General features: G+C 39.3%; 3 protein-coding genes across 3 annotated transcripts; all 3 read right to left on the bottom strand.

Annotated features, from left to right (window-relative positions):
* LOC130181840 (bifunctional 3'-phosphoadenosine 5'-phosphosulfate synthase 2-like) lies at nucleotides 1-12,708 on the bottom strand. The gene is made up of 12 exons (XM_056396296.1): nucleotides 12,193-12,708; nucleotides 9,478-9,592; nucleotides 9,095-9,330; nucleotides 8,843-8,981; nucleotides 8,545-8,663; nucleotides 6,272-6,385; nucleotides 5,181-5,292; nucleotides 4,035-4,240; nucleotides 3,722-3,857; nucleotides 1,882-2,150; nucleotides 1,543-1,772; nucleotides 1-1,004 (listed from the first exon to the last, which is right to left on the bottom strand). Exons 1-12 carry the CDS (start codon nucleotides 12,262-12,264, stop codon nucleotides 863-865), a joined length of 1,890 nt encoding a protein of 629 aa, XP_056252271.1. The 5' UTR covers nucleotides 12,265-12,708; the 3' UTR covers nucleotides 1-862.
* Nucleotides 12,709-14,109: 1,401 nt separating this feature from the next.
* Nucleotides 14,110-19,088, bottom strand: LOC130181616 (multiple inositol polyphosphate phosphatase 1-like). The gene is made up of 5 exons (XM_056395949.1): nucleotides 18,413-19,088; nucleotides 18,139-18,333; nucleotides 17,038-17,135; nucleotides 15,942-16,072; nucleotides 14,110-14,862 (listed from the first exon to the last, which is right to left on the bottom strand). The coding sequence occupies exons 1-5, from the start codon at nucleotides 18,999-19,001 to the stop codon at nucleotides 14,478-14,480; spliced, it is 1,398 nt and encodes a 465-aa protein (XP_056251924.1). The 5' UTR covers nucleotides 19,002-19,088; the 3' UTR covers nucleotides 14,110-14,477.
* Nucleotides 19,089-19,412: 324 nt separating this feature from the next.
* LOC130181617 (multiple inositol polyphosphate phosphatase 1-like) lies at nucleotides 19,413-23,091 on the bottom strand. The gene is made up of 5 exons (XM_056395950.1): nucleotides 22,467-23,091; nucleotides 22,193-22,387; nucleotides 21,511-21,608; nucleotides 20,401-20,531; nucleotides 19,413-20,041 (listed from the first exon to the last, which is right to left on the bottom strand). The coding sequence occupies exons 1-5, from the start codon at nucleotides 23,029-23,031 to the stop codon at nucleotides 19,657-19,659; spliced, it is 1,374 nt and encodes a 457-aa protein (XP_056251925.1). The 5' UTR covers nucleotides 23,032-23,091; the 3' UTR covers nucleotides 19,413-19,656.
* Between the last annotated feature and the right edge of the window lie 896 nt (nucleotides 23,092-23,987).

Raw genomic sequence — 23,987 nt, 5'->3', positions numbered from 1 at the left:
TAACAAATAATTTCCTTTTATTACTGCATTTTACATACTCACTTTCATCTTCCTAAAACTGCAGGCCTTTATTACACGAATGCACTTCCCCACTTTATAAAGTCACACAAATCTCAGATGCATTTCAGGCAAATGCCGACAAGATATTTAAACAATTTCTCTTTTTTATGAATGTTGACATTTGAGAGAAAGGCACTTTCACATTATAAAAAAAAAAAAATCTATGTTGTGGTTCACAATAATATGACACATTAACATGATGAATTAATTAACATCCATACATGTGAAACAACAGGCACTGTAGGTAGTGATAAAACTGCATGTAACTTTCATTGAGGTCATACAAGTAACTTGACAGACTGTGACAAAACTGCCTTAAAATGCTACGAAAAGTGAAATCTACATGTTTATGTCATGCATTCCTTTAGATATTACATGTAAATATCCAAAATCATTTCCCTGTCTTGGGACGTGCTCCTAAACTTAAAATATAAAATTTAAAAAAGAATCTCAAGTTACTTTTAATTTATTAAAATACATAGCTTAAGTTAATATGTATATAAACATACAATGGATTTATAAATCACATAGTTTTATAGGAATGTAAAAATGTAATGCTTAAACTGCTTAAGACAAGTCATTTTGATTTGGCGAAGACAAAACACCCACCCCTGCCAGAATTACTCATTATTTATAGCAATCTAAGTTCATCAATCTAAATACCATTTTTTGTATAAGATAAAAGAAGAATCTATCTAAAAACTCCTGGAGGGATGGATGTGATGTATATGTAACCCCCTTTAAGAACTAACTATATTATTTTATATTATACTGCTGACTGGTGATCTGAGCATTGTGTTGATTACTCGTCCTTTTGAAGAGACATGTAGTATTCGACCAACACCTTCCAGGCCTTGGGGGCCATGAAACCATCGGGAGGGTACTCTTTACTCCGAGCCAAGTTCCTCATCTTGGTTCCAGAGATGAACTCAAACTCAGTATGTCTAAGAAACAGGGCAGTATAGAGAAAGAGGGTCAGAGAGTGAGGATAGGTCATTACAAGTGTTATCTAGTCTTACAAAATTACAATATTTACAAATTATACAGTATGATGAGGCCATGATCACAACAGCAGAAAAATACCAAATGGTACTGAATCGAGGATGAGCCACATTGTCAGAATTTTGGGAGCTGTTTTAAGATTTATACTATAATCTGCTGGCAGTGTCAACAGGATAGGACACGGGGTCATTGATGGTTCACATTTTCATGAAAATCATGTTTTCGTTTAAAAGATTTGGGTGTACAAATGTGTGTAGGAGGATGTTATGTAATGCTACATCAGAATTTCACAGCAAGTCTAAAAATAATGTTATGACACATTCTAATTTAAGAACATTACACCTTAAGTAAAATAGCAGCACTTATAATCTACAGCACTTTGTCCCTTTCATTTGCTCTAGTTTTTGTTCTCACAAAGTGCATCAGTCCCAATACATTCAAGCTTCCACACTACCAATCTGCAAATCTTTCTCAACTCACCGCTCTGGGTCATAAAAGTCCATAGCCTTCTTAGTCTTGTTGTAGGCGGCTACCCTGAAGGGGATGATCTCCACAGAGGTGAGGCCCGGGGCCATGGTGAGGACCTTGCCTCCATGGGTGGGTTCATACAGGTCCTGCTTAGTCTCTGGGTGAGGCATGCCTGCTGGGTCTCGGCCAACAATGTAAAAATTTGCTCCAGCAATCATTCTGGCTCTACAATGCCACTGCACCTGTTGAGAAATTGGACGACATGCAGGTTAATATTCAATCATACACATATATAATAGGTTACTGATCATAACCGCCGACTTAATAAGTTACTGCAACACTGCTCCTCACCTCTGTGGGTCCAGCATACATCATAGGTGAGGGGAAGATGGCAACAATGGTGCTTGCTGGGTCGAGGATACCCTCCTCCAAGACAGCAGCATGCTGCTTCATCCGCCAGTCCAGAGGCACATCATCATCTTTAGTCCAGCCGCCAAGTGGGTGCAACAGGAGGACTGGATTCTTGTATCCTCGCTCTAGCAGACGGCGCTTGGTGTCCTGCATCAGCAGGGCGTGACCATTGTGGACTGGGTTACGCAGCTGGAATGCAAATACTGCGTCTAAGGAGGACAACATGGAAGAGCACAAAATAAAGTTCACTTAACAATAGTGTTTGCAGCAATAGCAGCAGAATTAAAGTATTTGAGTTGCTGAACTTCATGATTTGTGCAGTCCAAAATGTGAGGCTCATATTGTGCATTTTAACATCTGTCACAGCAAACATGCTCATCATGCCTTTTACAAAACTCAAATGGACTTTCTGTCATAAATTTGGCAATTCAATTTCCTTTCCTAATTTCCTTTAAAGGACAAATCTGTTGATAGTCTATATTTTTCTTACTGTCAACAAATCATATCGTCACCTTCCTAAAATAATGGCCTAAGTCATGTTTTGACAAAAATGTTTTTTTTGCCTAAATCACCCCCTCATGATGCTGGCCACCTCTGGTAAAATCGCCTGAATCCTCAGTTGAGGGGAACATGCAATTCTACCCCCGGTTGTATAATGGCCTATGTCAAAAGTGTGACTCTTTTGTTGAGTTTTTTGTGTTTCCTGAAAAACCTGAAAAAATGACTTAGGCCATTATTTTAAGAGGGTGTCGATATGATAAATCAAAAACCAACAATGAATTGATCTTACCAACAAGCATTGTCAGTTTAGCCAAAGCCCAACATAGATTATTTATCTGTGCCACTTAGCTCCATTGTATCCAAAAACTATTAAAAACTCATCAGCGTTGCACTGGGTGACACAACAACCACAAACATGAGCATTATTTTGTGTCAATCTCACATATACCATCATAAATACTCACAAGTATACCTGCAGCAGAAAACAATCCCCAACAAATGCACTTCCTTGTTTAAGTAATGTTAAACTACAGTCCCTACCTATTGTAGAAATTCAGCCTATTTATACAATGAACGTATGCATTTTTGAACCGTTTCAAAAGGTTTAATTCCTTAGTAAGTACAAATGCACTTGGGTCTGAGAGATAGGCTTGGGAAGTTGGAAAGTACAGAGGGATGGATATTGTTGGTTTTGGACTTTTCATAGGGTTTGTTAAGAATAGGAAAACATAGATTATTGTCAGCCTCATCTGTTCTGTGGACATCACAACATGCTTGCACTAGTACCAAAACTCAGACAAGCATCACGGAGCAGCAAAGAATAGAGAAAAACAAAAATGACCAAAATAAATACTGCATTTCGGTGCAGATAAATAAAGGACACAATCTTGAGCACAGCATTAATTTCAAAGTGAACGGGTGAGAGACAATTAAAATAAAAGGTGATCACATTTCATTGTTCATTACTTTTCAGACAGATACCGCCCTGTGTGTCTGCACTGAACACAAATCACAATCATTGCCATGCAGCTTTAAATTTACCATTTTATTTTTTCATCTGGTCCTTTGTCAAGTTTTTCTGAAAGACAAATGGTGCACTGCTAAATACATTGCTTTAATGTTTCATTTACTTTTTCCCTCACTGTGATGGATATATTATTTATAGAATGGTATTTTTAAGACACTTCTGAAATCACATCAGAAGCTACTTACAACAATTCATATTCCATTTTGTGTTCTCTAATTGTGACTTTTTTGTGAGCAACTCAAACCAACTAACCCGCTTTCATGTCTTTGAACCTCTGCTTGAGCTCCTGTGGAGTAAGGCGGTACTGGTCAAGTCCATCATTCCATTTGATTCGCTCCAGCACCTCCAGGTCGCCACCCACCAGCCAATCACCTCCCTCCATAACCATCTGCACAAGGTGATAATCAGAGAATACCAGTTAGGCTATGTTTTACTGACTCAAATGTTTACCTGTAGCTGCAATTAGTATTAATCTTCATTGCATTTTAACTGACATTAATAATATGATATTTTTCTGGGGTTTGATTTATGTTCTGTTTTATTCAATATATATAGGCCTTATTACCTTAATGTAAGGGTGCTGTGGACAAGTGGTGCCCCACTGTCTGGCACAGCGTTCCTCCTTGCGGTGTACATAGAACTCTGGGTTCCTGAGAATAGCCACTCGTGAACCCTGGTGCTCCAGAGCTACAGCCGCACAGCCATCCAGCTCCTGCTTGGCCTCATTGCTAACAGCCAGGACAATGGGAACAGACAAGTTGATGGCCCCACCTGAGACAGAGCAGGGTTCAGTGATTTCAACCGCTCAGCGAAGGCAAATATCATTTCAGATATGTTATTTACATTAAGGAAACAAATACAACGCATGTCAAACTTATTACAACAAATTATTAAAAGTGTTGATTTCCAAACAGGTGTATTTGTATTACAAGTACAGTTGCTGCCAGCAGGTATGTGGTAAAATTGTTGAGAGGCGCAATTAATTTGAAAAACTACAAAGTGTGATTTGGTTTAAAAATATCTTTACACATATTGAGTGACTGTAATAGCTGTATACCACATGTTGCATTGAAATTAGTCTTACATCAGTGATAAAATGAGTTATCAAAAATATATAAGTAATGAATAAACAGTTCAAATAGTTAATAAAGGTAAAGGTAATAGATGACAGTTGAAATGATTTGATAAAAGTAATGATCAAATAGTTGAAATAGATCAGTTTTATAGCACTTGGCTTCAGTGCTAACAGGCAGGACGATGGCAACAGACAACTTGATTCATTATCTCAATAATGTATAATTATAAGATAAATAGCTAAAAGTAATGGACAAATGGTTGAAATGTCATCATGTCCATCATCTGCTACTCCAACTGGTAGTTGTACAAATGCAAACCACACTAAATATTGACAGTTCCATTGTATTAAAAAATAGCCCATTTTATGTAATTAACATTGTTAAACACCACCAGTTTTATATCAAATGAACACATTTGGAAAATGACGGGTGATGTTGATGGGAACTAACTTAGAGGATATAGATCCATAAAAATATCTTGTTTTTTATTGTAATGAATATATAAATTCTGTAAAAAAAACCACGCATCTGAGTCCTCTAGAAGGGCTTTAAGTGCAGCATTTATGTGTTGGACTACACTGCTGGGGTGTAAGGGTTTAAAGCTTACAAGGAACGTGAGTGCAGTCATCTCTTACCATCCAGCAGGTTGCCAAAATGTAAGACCTGGAGGAACTCTCTCTCTCTCATGAAACCCTTAAGAGGGCTAGCCCAGCCCTCTGCCAAAACCTGCACCCACTGTAGATCCAACTGTGGACAAAGAATATTCACTCATTATCAACAGCCTGAAAGGAAGATGTTACTAAAGTTGAACAGCATTTAACATGCAGTATGTTTCAACCTCAGGAAAGCCACAGATTTAACTACGCTGATGGTATTCAGTGTATTGTAAATGTTGATACACTAATAAACAACTCTATGATTACTCTATGAATGAAAGACTCAATGCATTGTGGTAGTAAGAATGCTGGAGGGTTGGAAAACAGGCACAGCAAATCTGTGCTTTCTTTTAAACTCACATATTGGCTCTAACCTTTTGACCTCCAGTGCCAAACCTTATAAAGGCCTCATTGTGCTGTGTTTGATTGAGACGTTGCTGCTGCCTTATTTATGAACAGTATATTAATTTACTCACTAAACCATAGTGAGATGTTCTGAGATAACATGTTGTGCACACAGCTTTGGATGAGTAACAGACTGAAGACATATTTCACAAATGTTCAACATGATTATTACTGGTTTATTTTCTGGCCAAAAACAAATCAGATGACTTATACTGAAAGGAAGTTAGTGGCTTGCCATATTCAGGACATTGACTAGAAAGCAGTCATATGTAGCGTACTGACTTACAGTCATATTGTCATTATACATTAACTGCCATAAATTATTTTACTAGAGATATTAAGGTGGCATATTGCCCTAAATTCTGGAAAAAATAAAATGCTTATGGTGGTAAGCATCCATTCACCTCCAGAGAACTGACCTGAATGGTGATTTGATAAGACAATCCTATTAGTGTGCGTTTCAGTGCTTCTGCCCTATGCCTGGTAGGGTTTTATGTCTTTATTAGTACCCCGGGAAGTCAGAGTGGTCATTAGTACACAGGGTCCAAACAGAGGAAAATGTTTATGGGCTCATCATGAGCAGCTCTCCGCCATGCCCAGCATTGACCCCCTTGTCCATTTGCTGTGTGATAAAAAGAAACCTATATACTGGAGCGCCGGGTTACCTTGGTGATGCTGATGGTGGGAAGCGTGTTTGCGTCAGCCACAGCAAGAGTCAGCTTGTTCTCCGGAACAAAGAGTTCATTCACCTCCTCCATGATCTCGCCTGGTACAATATTCTACATACAAGCAGAAAAAGGGAATATGACGATTGATTTCTCGACTCATCAATTAATTGTTTGGTCTATAAAATGTCAGAAAAAGTGAAATATGCCCATCACAATTTCCCAGAGCGTAAAGTGATGTCATCAAATTGCTTGTTTTATCCGACCAGCAGTTCAGAATCTAAAGATATACGATTTAGTGTCATATGTGACAAAGAAAAGCAGCAAATCTTCACATTTGAGAAGCTAGAACCAGAAAATGTTTCACAATTTTTGCTTTAAAAAAACTGAAATTCTTAATCAATTATCAAAATGCTTGCTGATTCATTTTCTTTTGTCAACTAATCAATCTATTGACAAATTGTTGCAGCTCTATAGTAATGTATTAACTTACAGGGTGTGCCTGTGAGTTTGGTCTTTAATTGCAGATCTGACGGTTGTAGTTGTAAATATTTTTTATGCAATTTGTGTGGCTCTATTGTAAATAGTCAAATGTTCAATATAATTTTATGTATATTTTATGTATTGTGTTGTGTTAAAAGCAAGGGTGAAATAATTGTAAAACCTTCATGTCACACCTGTGTCGCTACATTAGTTTAGTTAGTTAATTTGTCCTTGTGGGTATTATTAGTTTCCTATACTAGCGAATAGTTTATTGCATAAACCAGTTGTCTCAGGTCACTATTAAAAGACGAGAATGAAAAAACAGCTTAGAGTTGTCTTAGAGGCCTCTGGAGAAAAGTACTGATAACTGCTGCCCTCCTTCCACAAATCGAACTTTTTTCTTTACTTGATACATTTTCAAAAACACAAAAATCCAGCACCTAGTTTATGTACAGGGAAGCATGAACAGTTAGGTTTAACATCTGTAACTTTCTGTGGTTGTTTTGATGTGTAATTGTGTATTGCATACGAGTTTGCATCCTAGCTCTGTGTTACCGAGAGAACATGAACGTGGCAACTCTTTGTTTCGCTCAAACCCTTTTCATACCAGTTCCCACTAAATTACTGGCACCGGATTTGAGCAGATGAAAAAGGTGCCATACTTTAGTAAATTTACACTGCTCTATTGTTTTTGGAAGTGCAGTTTCCAAATAATGAAAGGAATCAGTCACAACTTGAAATGTGGTAATGACCCAACTTCATGGAAGTGTATTGTGACGCAGACTGCTACAAAAATTGCCTCAAGACATTTAATATGCAATGCACGTACATGCGTGTAAATGCAACTACTTACTACATTTTATCTTCCATTCCTTCAGTGTGACTTGAGTGCTACAATCACAATCCTCAATTTCCTCTCTCAACAGCTGTTTTTAAATATAATTAATTTACTGTATTTATCAATTACAGGGAACACAGCATTGTTTAAATCAGCTGTACCTCAGAGACAGAGCTGGGAAAACCTTATGTGCTTAACTTTAAAAAAAATTTTTTACACAGCATGATCCTTGGCAGCAGATGTTCAAATGTATGTTCATTGCTTGCATCTAAGTCTATTAATAGTACTTTCATTTCATAAGACATGGGCTGGGTCACACTTGTCTTTCCAGTTTAACTTATAAAGTTAGGGTGTGACAGAAACTGGAAATTGTTATGTAAACTTTATATCTGTACGTCAGCTGACAAATCTGCAGCAATGATGTTATGTAATCATGTCAGCGTGGAACAGAACCTCAAAAGAGTGTTTCCAGCATTTTGTGGTATCCATGCCATGAAGAACTGAGGCGGTTTTGAGAGCAAAGGGAGGCCCTAACCAGCAATAAGTATGGTGTTCCTAATAAAGTGCTCGGTGAGTGTATGTGGTAGCTACTTTTTTTTCAACTGAATCATTATTCTTGCTGCAAAAACCTACCTTGTTGTTTGGTTTTAGCACAGCACATCATGGACTATAATGAAGTTTCTTTGTGACATAAGCTGCTTGTTTAAATGGGGATATATTATTCTCTGTCACTGACAATCTAATAGGTATTAGTATTTGACATTTACATCACTTACACAATGGTTCCTTAGCCCACAGCTGAAACCTGTGTGTGCATGTCGCTTGTACATTGTCATTGCTTTACAGATTATTTTCTTCCTGTTTGTAATGTTAATTGTTTTGTGAGAATATGTGCAGTACAGTGAGTCATTTGTTCAACTGTGAAACCAAAATTCTTGTCGGTCGCCCCCACCTGGTCTCTGAGCAGCTCCAGCACTTGGTGGAGGCATTCGTTCACTGAGAGTTCTCCCGTTTTCAGTACAAGCTCTGGCACCTCAGGACGCTCATAATCGGAATCAATCCCAGTGAAACCTGACGACAAATGTAAAACCATTAAAATAAATGTCATTGAAATCCTGTAGCCATTGAGAGTCCATTTTTAGATATATGTATAACCACACGCCCTGTGGTTGTAAAAAGGATTTGGTATTACTTGAATAACTCAAAGGGTGGTAGCGTGCTAAACAGGGAAAGTTCATTGTCTCACAGACCTTTAATCTCGCCAGCCCGAGCCTTCTTGTAAAGTCCTTTTACATCTCTGCTCTCACACACCTCAAGAGGAGCATGGATGAACACTTCGAAAAATGGTAGCCCGGCGCTCGCATGGATCTTCCTCGCCTCAACACGATCCTGTAAAGAAAAACGATAGATATATTTCATTTAAGCCTTCATCAGATAATGGTTTTCTAGCAACTTAAATGAACAGATATGCACCATCCCATGAAAACAGAATGTTTCCTGACCTTGGCGAAGGGGGAGATGAAACTGGTGATGCAAACCAGCCCAGCATCTGCAAACAGTTTGGCCACCTCAGCAACGCGACGGATGTTTTCCTCACGGTCTTCGGCGGAGAAGCCCAGATTCTTGTTCAGGCCATGGCGAATGTTGTCTCCGTCCAGTGAGTAGCAAGGGATGGCATGGGACACGAGATACTCTTCCAGGGCAAAACTGATGGTAGTCTTCCCAGCACCAGACAAACCTGGGACAATGTAGTAAGACGTGTAAACAGTGTGTTTAAAATAGTCCATATCAGTTTAATCCTTATGCAATGTATGCTTCCTGTATGGCTGAGGAATGAGCCACTTCATGACTAATAAGTGGATATCATACGAGTATAAAGATTTACCGGTGAGCCAGATGGTACAGCCTCTGAAGCCTCCTCTGGTACCCACGACCTGCCCTCTCTTGCTCCGGCTGACATGGTGGGCCTGGTACACCACATTGGTTGACCTGTTGAGGTCCTGAAATAGAAGAACACGGGTTCAGATAGAGGCAAACTGAAGTGATTCTGTGGGAGATACTAATGATACAGATAGCCTGATGTAGAAAAAAGGCAAACAGTAATTGAGTAGTTGCAATAAGCCATCTTACTGGGGTATATCTAAATGTGAACAGCTCAGATCATGTTAATGTTGTTATGTTATGTTGTTACACGTCACACCTCCTCTTTGTTTATTCTGATCAGTTTGTCAAGTCTGGTAACATATGTAAGCTAATGGTTAGCATGGCCTTCAGAAAAAAATGTAGACACAATGACTTCAGACCTGAACAGACTTGCTGTGTCGTGCCAATAACATGTCATGGAACTTTACAGAGAAATCAGAGCCAAGTTTAGCATAGTACCACTTGTTCTAGATGCCCTGCCCAAAGTGACTATGTGGACCAAGCTGTGGATAAATGGGGCTGTATTGACTTCTAGAGGGGAGGGGTAGAGGAGGGAGGCAGGGAAGGGATGGAGGGAGGGAGAGGACTGACACAATGTGTCCAGTGTGCTGCCTGCAGCCCAGCGATGATGTGGCAGTGCTCGTGCCCACACGTTTGCCCTCTGCACCCACTCTCCCTTCTTCCATACATCCACCCCACAGCTTCACTTTTTTTACCCCCCCCATCACTATTACCTTTTGCCTACAACCTGTCTTCCACATTTCAACCCAGTGTTACAGCAGTTTAACATGCTATTTGATCTGACAGGGTTTCATTTTAAAACCAACCATCTGCATTTAAAGAGCTCTTTCTCACACACACACACACACACGCACACATACACACACACACACACACACACACACACACAGCAGTGACTGTGAAAATTGGTGACCTCAACAAACAAAGGTGTGCTTCAGTCAAGAATGTGGGAAAAGCACAGCATAAAGTTTTTCTTTATGGCTGTCTTCCAAGTGGATGAGGTGCTGCAGTTTATAGATAATCAATCTTGCCAGTGCTGGTATTAAAAAATAGAAATCACACGAAATATGACTTATTACTTCTTGAATTTCTCCTAGGGGATCAATAAAGTATCTATCTATCTGTCTATCTATCTATCTGACCTTGATTTTAAGGGCGTTCATTACCTGGTACATAGCGCTGTATATACCGGGTATTATGTTGTTGAGCTAGACAAACAGCATTATTACAGTGTTATTATTAAACACAGGAGACACCTTCGCACCTTTCATCACACTCCCAATGTCAACACATTGCTCCTTATTCTCTCTCTCTTCCATTCAACAGTTGAGGAACCATTCAACAGTGGGAACATTATGTATTTTTTGGCACATCATAACTGTGAGTTTAGTTAAGGGAAAACTTGAAGACCAAAACCCAATTTTGAAGACATGCCTTTATCGTAAAAAACATTACTTCACTTCATATTATTATTCTTATTTCATTTTAATAATTTTTTCTTTGCATTTCAAATGCTTTTATGTTTAACCAGCATGCTGATAAGCACTTCCCAGCTGAATTCCTGTGTAAGAAACATAATATAAAGTATTGTTATTGTTCATTCAGAAGACCTTATGTAACTCCTTTCTCTTGCTCCCAGTTCAGCCTACATCCTCTTTCTAAGGAAATAGCAGCAGATGAGACGATGATAAGCGCTCTGAAATTTCTCAACGGAACGCATACATTTAATAATGAAGATAGTCAAGGTATTCTGTCAAAATTTGGGTGACTAAACAACTCAAACAACAGTATGCATTAAATTACACTTGATTTTTAGGGCTGCAACTAATGATTATTCCCATCAGATACTGTATAATAATAAATATCTATTGAAAAAAATAAGTTTAGGTTAGATATTTAAATTGATCCTTGTCAAAAAAAATCTGTTCATAACGCAAGGATATTCAAAATACTCTAATTTAAGAAGCTGGTTTCACCTTTCTGATTAAAAATAGCTGCTAATACTCAGCTCTGTAATTAATATGGTGGAATCAGTGTCACACACTGTGTGCAATGTTGAACACTATAAAATACAGGGTTTTTTGGACAAAATTCTCCTGGTCGTGTCTGATTTCTTGCTATTCTCATTTTTTTTAGGATAAATCCGCATACGCTCTCCAAGTTAGCAGTATTCCTGTACAGCATCAGCCTGCCATCTCACAGTGGCTTCTTTCTCCCCACCCTCACAAGACACTCTATGTTATGAATGGACCAAACAGACATGGATACGTTACTACAACAACCAGCCTATTCAGAGTCAAGGCATGTCTGTAACCATCACACCTGGTAGTGCAGTAAAGAGGCACAAAAGTGAACATGGCATTGAAGAAAACAAGCTTTAAAGCAACGATCCAGAGCTACTTTGAAGGAAAAAGTCATCTATTGTGTCAACTTTGTGCTGCCTTTTCTGTGTGAGCGCACCAGACCTCAGTGGAAAGAGTCTCGTCAACAACTTGAACGTATACGTTGAGTTGTGATATTCACACTATCATTGTTGTGTATTAATAAGACACCCACTTGACACATGTTCATGTTTAACCACATCTCAAGCGCTCACACACACTTTTTTGCACTTTTGACACTTCTTCCCCTCCCCGATATCTCCACATCTACTTACCGTTCTTAGCTTTTTCACTCCGGACATTTCGCAAGAGTCTAACACCGCCGACGGACCGGGCTTCACACACATACACACACACACACACACACACACACACACGGGCCTGGGTGGTGACAAGGTCTGCCGCTCGCTCGAGTCGTAACAAACTTTTGGCTACGGTAATCGAAGAAGACGACGGGCTTTTAAAAGGGACTACCGAGACACGTAGCATTCCGCTGGCCCAGCCTCAAGCCCTCCTCCTCCTCCAGAAATCTGCATAATTTGCCGGATAGCAGCCAATACTCAAGCATAACGACATGACGGGGCCGAGCACCGTTACCGGCAGGACTTGTCGGAGGCTGGGCGTGATATTCCTTTACAGCAGAACTAAATTAACCCTAATACTTTCAACTTACACCAGACAGTGCCAGTGTATCCTTTGGCGGTGACTAGACAATGTCACACCCAACTCAGATTCCAGTAAAAATCTTGAGTGCAGCTGTAGCGACTCAACTATAGACCGAACCGTTAAAACACATTCGCTAGCCTCTAAGTCACAGCTGTACGTCAGGAGGCAACAGTTAAGCGTAATTTAAAAGCGAGCACATATCAGTTAACGACGGTTGAGTTGTATCGAAGCAAAATGGCAGTAAGTTTTTGTTACTGTCTTCTGTCTGAATTTATTCACACTTAATTGATGTTATTCAGCCAAAGTTACTAAACCCTTGAAGAAACTGAGCACTATAGTGCACAAGTTAATATTTGGGTGGGAGAACATGCTAATAAAACCCACCAAAACTAATGAAGCGTTAGATACTCTGCGTTTGCAGTTTAAGGTTCTACGTGTATATTTTAACCTCCTGTTACAGTTGATTATCCATGATTGAAATGAGCTAATGCGTCTTGTGAAGTCATAATTAACTTTAGTAACGATGAGTTTTTGGGTCTCAAACACCGTCGTTTTGGGGAATATTTCACTGTCCTTTTACAGGTGGAAAAGTGTTCAAGTGCTAGTGATTATTTTGTTGGTCATCCAAACCTTGCAGTCAGAACAGATCCACACCAACATAATCTCTCTATGTAAATTATTGCCAAAAGAGTAATATTTATTAATAAGTTATTAGTATAGTTGTATAGTTAGGATAGAAAATCATTGGCTTTATGCAGTAGATGTAAGCCATTCATAAGAATAACTTTGAGATTGCCTGGTTTTGAAATAGTCCTTTAAAAAGTATTTATCTTTTCATAACCAGGCAGTTACACCTTACCAAATACACTTTACTCACTTCTAATAAGCCACCTGCAGTTATAAATGTGAGTAAGTCATCAATAAAGGGTTTTAATCTATCTGGTCTGCAGTTGTAAAGGTTTAATAAATGGATTCATTAATAAATTGATTTTGGACAACCTGGAAAAGTAAATGTTCTTATTGGCACAGACAATCAGAAACCTGGATGATGTTAAAATCATACAGGGCTATGAATATCCACTTTTGTTATATATACCGAATAAAACCGGGATAAGGGACATAGGGACATAAGGTACACAGCTGTGTACCCTTAAAGGTGTAAAGGTACTATGTGCGGTTGATGATGGTATGTTGCATGTTGCATGTTGCATGCATGTTGAATTAAACCAAAATGTCATGTGATTTCAGAGTAGTCACTGACTTGTTTGGCCCATGGCACCAGAAACAGCTGCCAAATTCAGTATATATATATAAAAAGGTTAAATGACTTGTGAGGCATGTATAATGTAATAAACACCACCAATTTTCTTGATATACATACTGACCACACAATATTCTATCTAGCAGCCACAAATGGCAGCGCACTTCAGTTCAGGAAATGCTTCAAGTGCTTCTTGAAAAACAGGAAAAGAGCAGAATGATGAATACAGATACATAAATTTCATACGCAGAACATATAAAATGTGTACACTGCAAAAATAAATTCTTTAATTTCTGCAAGTTATGCAACAATGGAAAGAATCCTTGTAAAATAAGCGATATAGCAGTAGCAATACTGTGATGGTACAGATAAACTTGAAATTCAATTCTAAGGCTGGGATTGTGGTGCGTTTCAGAGCCAACAAATCTGCCTTTTCTCAGGCCTAAGACAAAGGGAGTGAAAATGCTTCTTAGTTGATTCATTCAAGTCAAAAAGTAATATGTTCATGATTCACATAAGAGAAACATTCAGACTAAGCTGCGCCAATTAGCAACACAAGATTCACTCCATTTTGCAAAGAAAAGACAATACATCCATTATAATATGTTCTTTTCCAGAATCCACCCTGTCAGCTTAAACCTGAGCAGGATGCTTGAACAGCTCACACTCAGTCTCAAAGTCACAGCCCTGGAGCAGTTCTCTGTAGTGCTCTTTGACGTCTTGATAGAGCGGCATGGAGGCCTGCTGGCCAGTTAAACCAGAGAAAGCCACAGGCTTCTCGTTGAGCAGTGGCTGCAGTCTCAGGTCACTTCCCCCACAGTCGTACAGAACCAGGACTAAGTTAGCTGCATAGGGCAACATGTGGCTGGTGCGGAAGGAACGCTCGGTCTGTGTGGCGTAGTTGGTCGATGTCAGGGCTTCACTGTCCTTGAAGAAGCCCAGCAGGGTAAGCAGTGGCAGGAGGGTCTCTGCATGGCCGACCTGGACTGTCACAGCTTCAGTCACCTGCTGGCCTGACCTAACATATAGCATATGTCAGACAGTATTAAAAAATGTCCATTACATGGTCCCAGAGTTGAAGATGAGTCTTGTTTTGTCCAACCAACAATCAAAAACCCAAAGATATTCAATGTATAATGATATTAAACAGAGAAAAACACCACATCCTCACATTAAAGAAGCTGGAATCAGAGATTCAATGTTTTTTCTCAATAAATTACAAAAATACAATTACAAATGTTTATGTTGAGCAACTATTCATTTCAGCTCCACTTCTGAAAAATTGAGTAGAGCAAGACATGCAGTGCCTCAATCTTTTACTGTGTCTTACCGTGCAGTGATTTAAAGGATATAACTGGTGATATTGTATATTTTTCTTTTTGTCAACACATCTCATAAAAAGACAAAAAACAAGTGTTATACTAAGCTAGTGTTATACTTTCCTCATCTGCGAGTAGGCCTATGTGAGGGTCCGCTAGGGTCTCCGTGATGTAAATTTCGTTATCAGACAATGTATGCAAGGCTCTGCACAGATGTTTGTGTACCCACCAATTTCTTGTGTCCCCGCAGACTTGTCCCTGCCAGCCTGTGCAGCCACTATGCTACAAGGGCACCAACTGTGCATGCACTCCTCCAAGCTGACTAGAATAAAGTGTAAAAACAACAACTATGCGTCCGTGGTGTCTGCAGCTGTCACTGTGCACATCTGCAAGGAAGTGTAATTGAGGCCTTATTCCATAGACGTCCATTGTGAAAAGCTCATCAGTGCACCACATCGCTGCACTGGATTACATGTTCCTTCATTACAATGAACCTTTCCACTGTAGTTTATCTTATACTAGTACTGACTATCACACAAAATGTGTATTAATCCACAGCTGAAAATAATCCCCAACAAACACTCAGCAAGTTTTACATATTTTGTAGGAACGAATGGTCTTGGGGCTGAGAGACAAAGACAAGGTAAGGTTATTGAGAAATAATTAGAGACATGCTAATGCATTGTTGGTTTTGGTCTTTTCATGGGATTGACAAAAACAAAAACATCAAACGACAACACTCTTCACTTTTATGTGCTCAAAAACATGTTTTACTCACTTGTTCTCATCGGCTGCTTTGTCCAGTCGGCTGAACACATCATGGAAAAGAATGCAGCTTGACTTACTGTTGATATCATGACCATAGCTTCTTTTCCAGAATTGCTTCAGGTCATTTGCATACTCCATAACCTGATGAAGCAAATAGTACAAACAGTTGGTAGTTTGGATGTGAAGTGGGCTTTGTGTGAAGACTACAAAAGATACAAATCTGTCCTTATTCAAGGTAACATTTACCTGAGTGTTAGGTCAGGGAGTAACACAAGACACAAAACACTCTTTGTGACATGGATAATACCAAATAGTTTCTCAGGGAATGAATACTGGGGCAAGGCAGAGAATACCTGATACTACTTGTTTTTAAAACAAGTTGTAAATAAGGCAGAAGGCTCTCTCTAACTTAGTAATACAACAGATGAAATACTGTATAGGGCATATAGCTGAAGTTAATTTGTAGCCACCTGTCCGGCTTTGACTTTTAAATTCAGGTTTACAAAACTTCACAAACAAATAAATGGGACATATTCAACATTTTGCCCCATTAAGGTGTCTTTAGTGGCATGTTTCCTCACAATATTTGAGGGTCTAAGAATGATTGTCCCAGGTACTTCAGACAGAATTAGATAGGTCTGTTAGTTTGCTCTATTGTTTTTGAACCCTCCTTAAATCTTGTTACTTTTCCTTTCTGTTCCTATCTAGGTTTTCTATTACTTGCAGATGTGCTACTGATAAATTTAAGGAAAGTTTTAGGAAATCATTGTACACATTTTGATTTAAAAAAAAAAACCTGTGAAAAAATCAACTTGACACATTAACAACCAAAAACAACAAAACACAAATTCACTGACATTTTTGCATTCTGAAATTCAGGGCAGTTTTGGCAAAGTCTCTGCTTGTGTAGCAGAGCATCTTATTTGTCCATGTTGTGATAAATGATTAACAATGAATGAATTAACTGAAAACAAGCAGTTCAGGTTATTGACCCACAAACATCTCCTTTAATTCTTGTGATGGAATCTTAGCTGAAGATGAATTAACAGGTATTTGATGAGACTCCAACATTAAATACACAAACATTAAATAGCTGAGGCACATACCTGTGCATCGACCTCATCAAAGAGCCGACACCAGGGGGAATTCACGGTCTTGATGGCAAACTCATAAGCACATAAATAAAAAGCAGCTTCAGCCATATCTGTAAGAGGAAGGTTGCAATAAAACGTTAATGAGTAGTGAAATCAGACAGGACATGCTGCCTTTAAAACAAACACAAAGGGGAGCACTAGGAAATCACCCATTTTATCCTAAAACCGAAACACCATGATGTACTGCACTGAGTGAACACTTGACTAAAGTTCAATAAATTACTAACTTGGGTGTAGGAGCTTGGATATTTTCAGAGTAGAAAACAGCTCCACCTACTGTGTACATAATCACTGTGAAATATTGTATGACCAATGAGATGTTCTGCAGACTGTTGACCCTTCATTTTCTATCATTTCCTTGAAAGGAACTGACATGTGACCGTAAATTCACTGGGAGGATCTGGAGAGGATGATATAATTTTGTATTAATACTGGGAAACTGTAGACAGCATTCAATTGGTACATTTTCAATTAATTATGTTCAGTTAAGTGTGAGTGTAACCTTGGGATTTTTTTAGCAAGTGCAAATCAGATCAGCTGCATATGCAAAAATTTGATATTTTCTTAGAGGCAAGCATGAAGATAAAGTTTGCAATAATCAATGAATAAAGAATAGATTTAAATGGGGAAGTTTCTAAGGAAATATCTATAAACTCAACACATCTAACTATATATTCAATAAGCTTTTCTCTACTGCCACAAACTAAGTAGTACTTTTACCATTACCATTTTACACTTTCTGCTTCCACTCCATCCCACTTATTCAACAGTTGCAGTTACCTGTAGTTGTGCTCACGTAAAGTTGTGTTCATGTGTTTCAAACTGAAACATGCAGAAAACCTGTGGTCAGGTAACATACCAGTGTAGGAGTTTTGCTGGGGCTCTGTGCAAACTATAATGAAGCTCCGATCTATAGTATGCTGTGCTTTGTCCAGTGTACTTGATTGGAGCTTGAAGGAAACTGGGCGCAACAGTAAATGTTTACCCAGAGCCCCCAATGCATGTGCGTGCATTTATTTAAATAAAAGATCTGAGGATTCCTCTGCAACTGACCATCTGTGATGGTATTGTATTGTACTTTAAGACGATCCGCGATCTTCTCCTGGACCCTCCTCATCTCTGGCCCCTCCTTGAACTTGTCCACCTCTGTCAAAGCTGAGGGGTTTTTGTCAATTTCCTGCACAAACCTGGTGCATTTGTCAAAAAACCTCATCAGAGCATCGTTCACTGCATGGTCAAACTCCTTATCTGGGTGGAGAAATGGGAACAGGTTATTGCAAATGCATCTAAGTGGTGGACAGTGATAGTATAATCATCATGGCCATACCTTTAATAGCCCACAGCTCAGTCAGTCCTGCTTTAAAGGACAGTGTGCTGTTCACACACCTGTGCTTTGAGCTGGTTATGAATTTGATGAGTCCACCTCGAAGCTTCTCCTCTGAAATCAGTGAGGGGAACAGCTTCGACAGCCTGACGGCCAGATGCTTTTGATCATTCACTCCTTTCTGGACGAGTCGGCCGTCCATGTCCTCAGTGTACCACATCGTCCACTGCGTCTGGAGTTCACGCAGCCACTTCTCTTCGGCAGAGGCATTGCTCTTGACGAGGTCGTAAAGTTTCCGCATCTTCTTGATGTTTTTGGTCGTCGGGTATCTTGTGCCGTGTCTTATTATGGCAGTCAGATGAATTTCGCGACATTGTGCTGACGGGGGCTGTAAAATAGATCTGTTAACAGCAAGTATGTCCTCTATGAGATACGGGTTCACTTCCTCATACCTCCCTTTCGTGCTGAAATATTTGGCGATCGCTGGTATAACTGGATTGTCCTCAAGACTCACGTCATTACGAAAACAACAGGAAAAGCCAATTGTGGTGGTGAGATGAACAACAATGATTTTCCATAAAATGATCGGCATGATTCAGCCAAATAGCTTGTTATGTATGGCCGTGTGTACCTCCACCTACCAGACCCAAAACGGAGTGACGTCGTCCACGTGGGACTGTCCAGCCAACCCGTTACACAGAGCCTGTGTAACGGTTACACAGAGCCTGTGTTACAGAGTGACACAGGCTATAATGGACTTTGAACATTGACCAAGGCTGGATTACCAAAGTGGGCAACTGCCCAGCCTCAGATTTACTCCATATCCCTTTGCTCAACAAATCTCATTAATCCAATGGCCCTGGTCTTAAAACCTGGCAAAAATGAATAATGTTTTCAACTAGTATTTTGACTAAAAGAAAAGAATATATATATTCTTATCTATATGTATATATATATGTGTGTGTATGTGTGTGTGTGAGAAATATGAAACTGGCCAAACTAATAAGTGATTAAAGGAGCTTTATATAATATAGTTTTTTCAACACATTTGTCATAACTATGAAAACAAAAACAATTTAGTCATATCTTAATTTTAAAATGTTGATTGAATTAAAGCAACAAAGATTCAATGTATAAAAAACAGAGCACTTTAGAAGAAACTTCTTCAACCGGTGACATTTTCAGGATAGGAGCATAATGTTTATTCCATTTTACAAATAAAAGAGAATAAAATGCACCCCATTTACCTAAACCTCAGCAGGATGCTTGAACAGCTGACACTCAGTCTCAAAGTCACAGCCGTGGAGCAGTTCTCTGTAGTGCTCTTTGACGTCTTGATAGAGCGGCATGGAGGCCTGCTGGCCAGTTAAACCAGAGAAAGTCACAGGCTTCTCGTTGAGCAGTGGCTGCAGTCTCAGGTCACTTCCCCCACAGTCGTACAGAACCAGGACTAAGTTAGCTGCATAGGGCAACATGTGGCTGGTGCGGAAGGAACGCTTGGTCTGTGTGGCGTAGTTGGTCGATGTCAGGGCTTCACTGTCCTTGAAGAAGCCCAGCAGGGTAAGCAGTGGCAGGATGGTGTCTGCATGGCCGACCTGGACTGTCACAGCTTCAGTCACCTGCTGGCCTGACCTAACATATACAGGAAAAATGGGGTTCAGAATTAAACATAGCTTCTGCTGTAACATTGAAAGAGCTTTATTTCATAAGTTTTACTAATACAAATCAGAACATGCGATGTGTACCAAGTAATATCTGGGTAATTAGATCCAAGTGTTTATACCAGTTATTTTTCAGTCAGTATATGTGTACATTTTAAACCTCCATACTTCTAACTTAGGGATAGGACACAAACTAAGATGGAGGGACAAACAGATAAAACCAAAGATACCACTAATTATTTAATCTATTCCACTGAAGGTTTTCATCAAGGTCTTCAGTTAGTATAACCCCACATTTGTATGGACTGCAGTCCTTCAAACATGACTTACTTTATCTCATTGGCTGCCTTGTCCAGTCGGCTAAACAGATCATGAAAGAGAATGCAGCTCGATTTGCTGTTGATATCATGGCCGTAGCCTCTTTTCCAGAATTCCCTCAGGTCACTTGCATACTCCATAACCTGTTGGTGCAGAGAGTTCAATGGTAGCCTGTATGTTGTTTATAGCAATCTGCTAGTTTTGCATTATATGAGGTTACATTTCAGGCTGTCTGAGTTTTAGGTCAGCCTGTAACACAAGACACAAAACACTCTTTCTTGTGTGACTAATGCGTCCTTCCCTCCTTAGAGACAAGCAATGGCATATCTAGATGACTTAGTGCTATTTGTTAGCTTTGTCCTGTTTGTATTAGATTCAGCAGTTGGTTTAGTTCCTGTACTTTCTGTACTTTGTGTCCCTGGTCGACCTAAATGCCCATCTGATCAGCTGAAGTGTGTCTCTGGGTAACTCAAGTGCCACTTTGTTGTGACCGTAGGGCAAAATAACCCAAACCTAAATATAACCCTTACACTAACACTGTGGCCGATAGAGGTGCTGCCTCTGTAAAGTCCTCACATGCGATAAATTGGAACAATATTTGCTTATGTAAAGAAACATCCTGTTCTCTATGAATAAATGAACTTGTGACAGTGGAATAGAACATAAATTTGCTGCCAAAGCTGCAGAGTACGAGCATTTTTGTATTTTGAAATTTAGGGCTGTTTCAGAAATGGCTAATACAGGTGTAAATAACAAATGAACTGTGGCTGAATTCCATTTAGCTGCTTCAGTTTCAAGGTCCTGGTATTGTTCATGCTGTCTGTCTGTCACACTGTCATGGCTTACTGGGACACTTGAATAGAACAGAGTCACCATTAATTTTATTTGTAATACCTGTACTTTTTCTGCTATGACAAGAATATGTGAAAAAGTATGGCTTTTTTCTCTGTGATAAAAAACCCAATATAATAAACAAACTTGAAAAAGGCAGCTCACCTTTTCCACAAATATTTCCTAACTAAATGTAATAAGACTTATGAACTCCATAGCTGAATTAAGCGAAGCATTTGATGCTACTGCCACATTAACTGTACATACTGTTGAACACTGAAGCTCCTTTACCTTTGCGTCATCCTCATCAAAGAGCTGACACCACGGGGAGTTCACTGCGTTGATGGCAAATTCATAAGCACATGCGTAAAATGCAGCTTCAGTCATGTCTGCAGGAGATAAAATGTTGAGTGGTGAAGTTACAGGAAAGCTGAAATGCCAGAAAAGTGACATCCTCTCGAAATAAACTGGAAAGCACTTAGAGAGTGCATACTCCCACTTCAAGCACCAAAAACTATTTTACTATCTAGTAGCATTACAGTTGCTCAGAGAGTAGTTTATCTTGATTTTAAAACTGAATCCTCTATGTAGGCATTGCTTGCTTAAGCAAACTGGTGCAGAGGCCTCACTACATCCACATCTGAAACAGCTCCACCTAGTGTCAGATATGATCACTGGGTTGTTCTGCATGTTATCCTCCTCAACTCTTGACTACTTTACAATTCCTACATTTAATCTGATGTATACTGGCTTATATATACGTATATATAAATATAATCAATATGCACTGACTCTATGGTCTGTTTCAGACTGTTTGTTTACTATGCTTGGATTAAACTTTAATCCAGGAAAACACACTCACCACTGAAAGCATGGATTCTTAAAAGTTTGGATTAAGGTAAATCTTGCATACATGAGTACATGTTAATAACACACTAAAGAGCCAAAAAGGTAGTCTTAGTGCAGATAAAACCGTGTGTGATGAGACAGTACGGGACCCTAAGATGATCTGCGATCTTCTCCTGGACCCTCCTCATCTCTGGTCCCTGCTTGAACTTGTCCACCTCTACCACAGCTGAGGGGTTGTTGTCAACTTCCTGCACAAACCTGGTGCATTTGTCAAAAAACCTCATCAGAGCATCGTTCACTGCATGGTCAAACTCCTTATCTGGGTGGAGAAATGGGAACAGGTTATTACAAATGCATCCAAGTGGTGGACAGTGATAGTATAATCATCATGGCCATACCTTTAATAGCCCACAGCTCAGTCAGTCCTGCTTGAAAGGACAGTGTGCTGTTCACACACCTGTGCTTTGAGCTGGTTATGAATTTGATGAGTCCACCTCGAAGCTTCTCCTCGGAAATCAGTGAGGGGAACAGCTTCGACAGCCTGACGGCCAGATGCTTAAGGTCGTTCACACCTTTTTGGACGAGTCGGCCGTCCATGTCCTCAGTGTACCACATCGTCCACTGGGTCTGGAGTTCACGCAGCCAGTTCTGTTCACCAGAGGCATTGTGCAGGACAATGTTGTAGAGCTGCTGAATCTCCTTGATGTTTTTGGTCGTTGGGTATCTTGTGCCGTGTCTTATTATGGCAGTCAGATGAATTTCGTGACATTGTGCAGATGGAGGCTGTAAAATAGATCTGTTAACAGCAAGTATGTCCTCTATGAGATACGGGTTCACTTCCTCATACCTCCCTTTTGTGTTGAAATATTTGGCAATCGCTGGTATATCTGAGTCATCCTCAAGCTTCACAGGAAGTAAACAGAATGAGATGATAATAGTGAATTTCCAAAAAGAAGCCAGCATGATGCATCCAAGGGGAGGCTTAAAAATCAACTGTCTGCATAACTTTTCCAAACCTCAAACATCAGTGTGAGAGCATCAAAAATTGGACTGGGCAGAGTCCAGTCCTGTTTGTTTACCCCAATTTCATCACAGCATATGCTTACTTCAAAAGTAAACCAGATATTTCAAGCTACTGTCACCCAACTCCTTCCTGTATTATTTTGATTCAATGTTTGCAATGAAGAAAAAAAAGAGTTACAAAGTTCCACTTTAACAAAAAACAAGTCGTTACTGATGTTTTAATATCTTACAATGGCACAGTGAAGTTGTTTTATATGAAGACTGTGTTATTGAAAAGCCATTTGTTTAATCTACTCTATCGCTTTGACCACACATTTCTGGTTTGACAGCACTGTTGCAGATGTACAAATTCTCATTATCACAGCTCCAGTAGTTCCACTTCAACAGCTTTCAGATTAAAGTGGAAATAACAAAACATTCACCACAGAAATGGAAGTTACACAGGTTCATGTACCTCTTGTTTGTGATTTATTTCCCCATCCACTCTACATTAGTCACTATTGCACCTATTTTATCTTCTTGTCTCCCAGTTATATTTTAGTTCACTAGATGCTGTTTGGTAAAAAATTCAGTCTTACAGGATTTTACTGCATTTGGCCTTACACTTCATACTGAACTCACAGTACTCCATTAGTAAAAAGTCAAAAGTATTCACATGATTTTCATACTTAGACCCTATCATGAGGCACTTGTATATCAACATGCATTTAGGTGTTACTACTGTAAACATCAAGATGACATGAAACATATGCAAACTCCACAAATGCGAGACCCATCTTGACATCATGTAGGCCTATAACAAAATTCCTAATAATAAATTCCCAATAATATAATAATTGTAATTGTTGGCTAGAAATAAAATACATCCAGGCTTACAGTATGTCATAAACTGCTAG

This window comes from Seriola aureovittata, chromosome 14, assembly GCF_021018895.1.
Source record: "Seriola aureovittata isolate HTS-2021-v1 ecotype China chromosome 14, ASM2101889v1, whole genome shotgun sequence".
In the NCBI taxonomy this organism is placed as follows: Eukaryota; Metazoa; Chordata; class Actinopteri; order Carangiformes; family Carangidae; genus Seriola; species Seriola aureovittata.
This window is presented reverse-complemented; position numbering and strand designations above follow the sequence as displayed.

What these genes read in the sequence shown, in the direction of transcription:
- LOC130181617 (XM_056395950.1), bottom strand. Translation starts at nt 23,031, where the DNA reads ATGCTGGCTTCTTTTTGGAAATTCACTATTATCATCTCATTCTGTTTA. An exon ending in TTGATGAGGATGACGCAAAG is followed by an intron (nt 20,532 to 21,510) that starts GTAAAGGAGCTT and finishes CTGCACCAACAG; the next exon opens with GTTATGGAGTATGCAAGTGA. An exon ending in AAGGCAGCCAATGAGATAAA is followed by an intron (nt 20,042 to 20,400) that starts GTAAGTCATGTT and finishes TGTATATGTTAG; the next exon opens with GTCAGGCCAGCAGGTGACTG.
- LOC130181616 (XM_056395949.1), bottom strand. Translation starts at nt 19,001, where the DNA reads ATGCCGATCATTTTATGGAAAATCATTGTTGTTCATCTCACCACCACA. An exon ending in TTGATGAGGTCGATGCACAG is followed by an intron (nt 16,073 to 17,037) that starts GTATGTGCCTCA and finishes TTGCTTCATCAG; the next exon opens with GTTATGGAGTATGCAAATGA. An exon ending in AAAGCAGCCGATGAGAACAA is followed by an intron (nt 14,863 to 15,941) that starts GTGAGTAAAACA and finishes GCTATATGTTAG; the next exon opens with GTCAGGCCAGCAGGTGACTG.
- LOC130181840 (XM_056396296.1), bottom strand. Translation starts at nt 12,264, where the DNA reads ATGTGTGTGAAGCCCGGTCCGTCGGCGGTGTTAGACTCTTGCGAAATG. An exon ending in TCATCTCCCCCTTCGCCAAG is followed by an intron (nt 8,982 to 9,094) that starts GTCAGGAAACAT and finishes TTTTCTTTACAG; the next exon opens with GATCGTGTTGAGGCGAGGAA. An exon ending in TCGGGCTGGCGAGATTAAAG is followed by an intron (nt 8,664 to 8,842) that starts GTCTGTGAGACA and finishes ATTTGTCGTCAG; the next exon opens with GTTTCACTGGGATTGATTCC.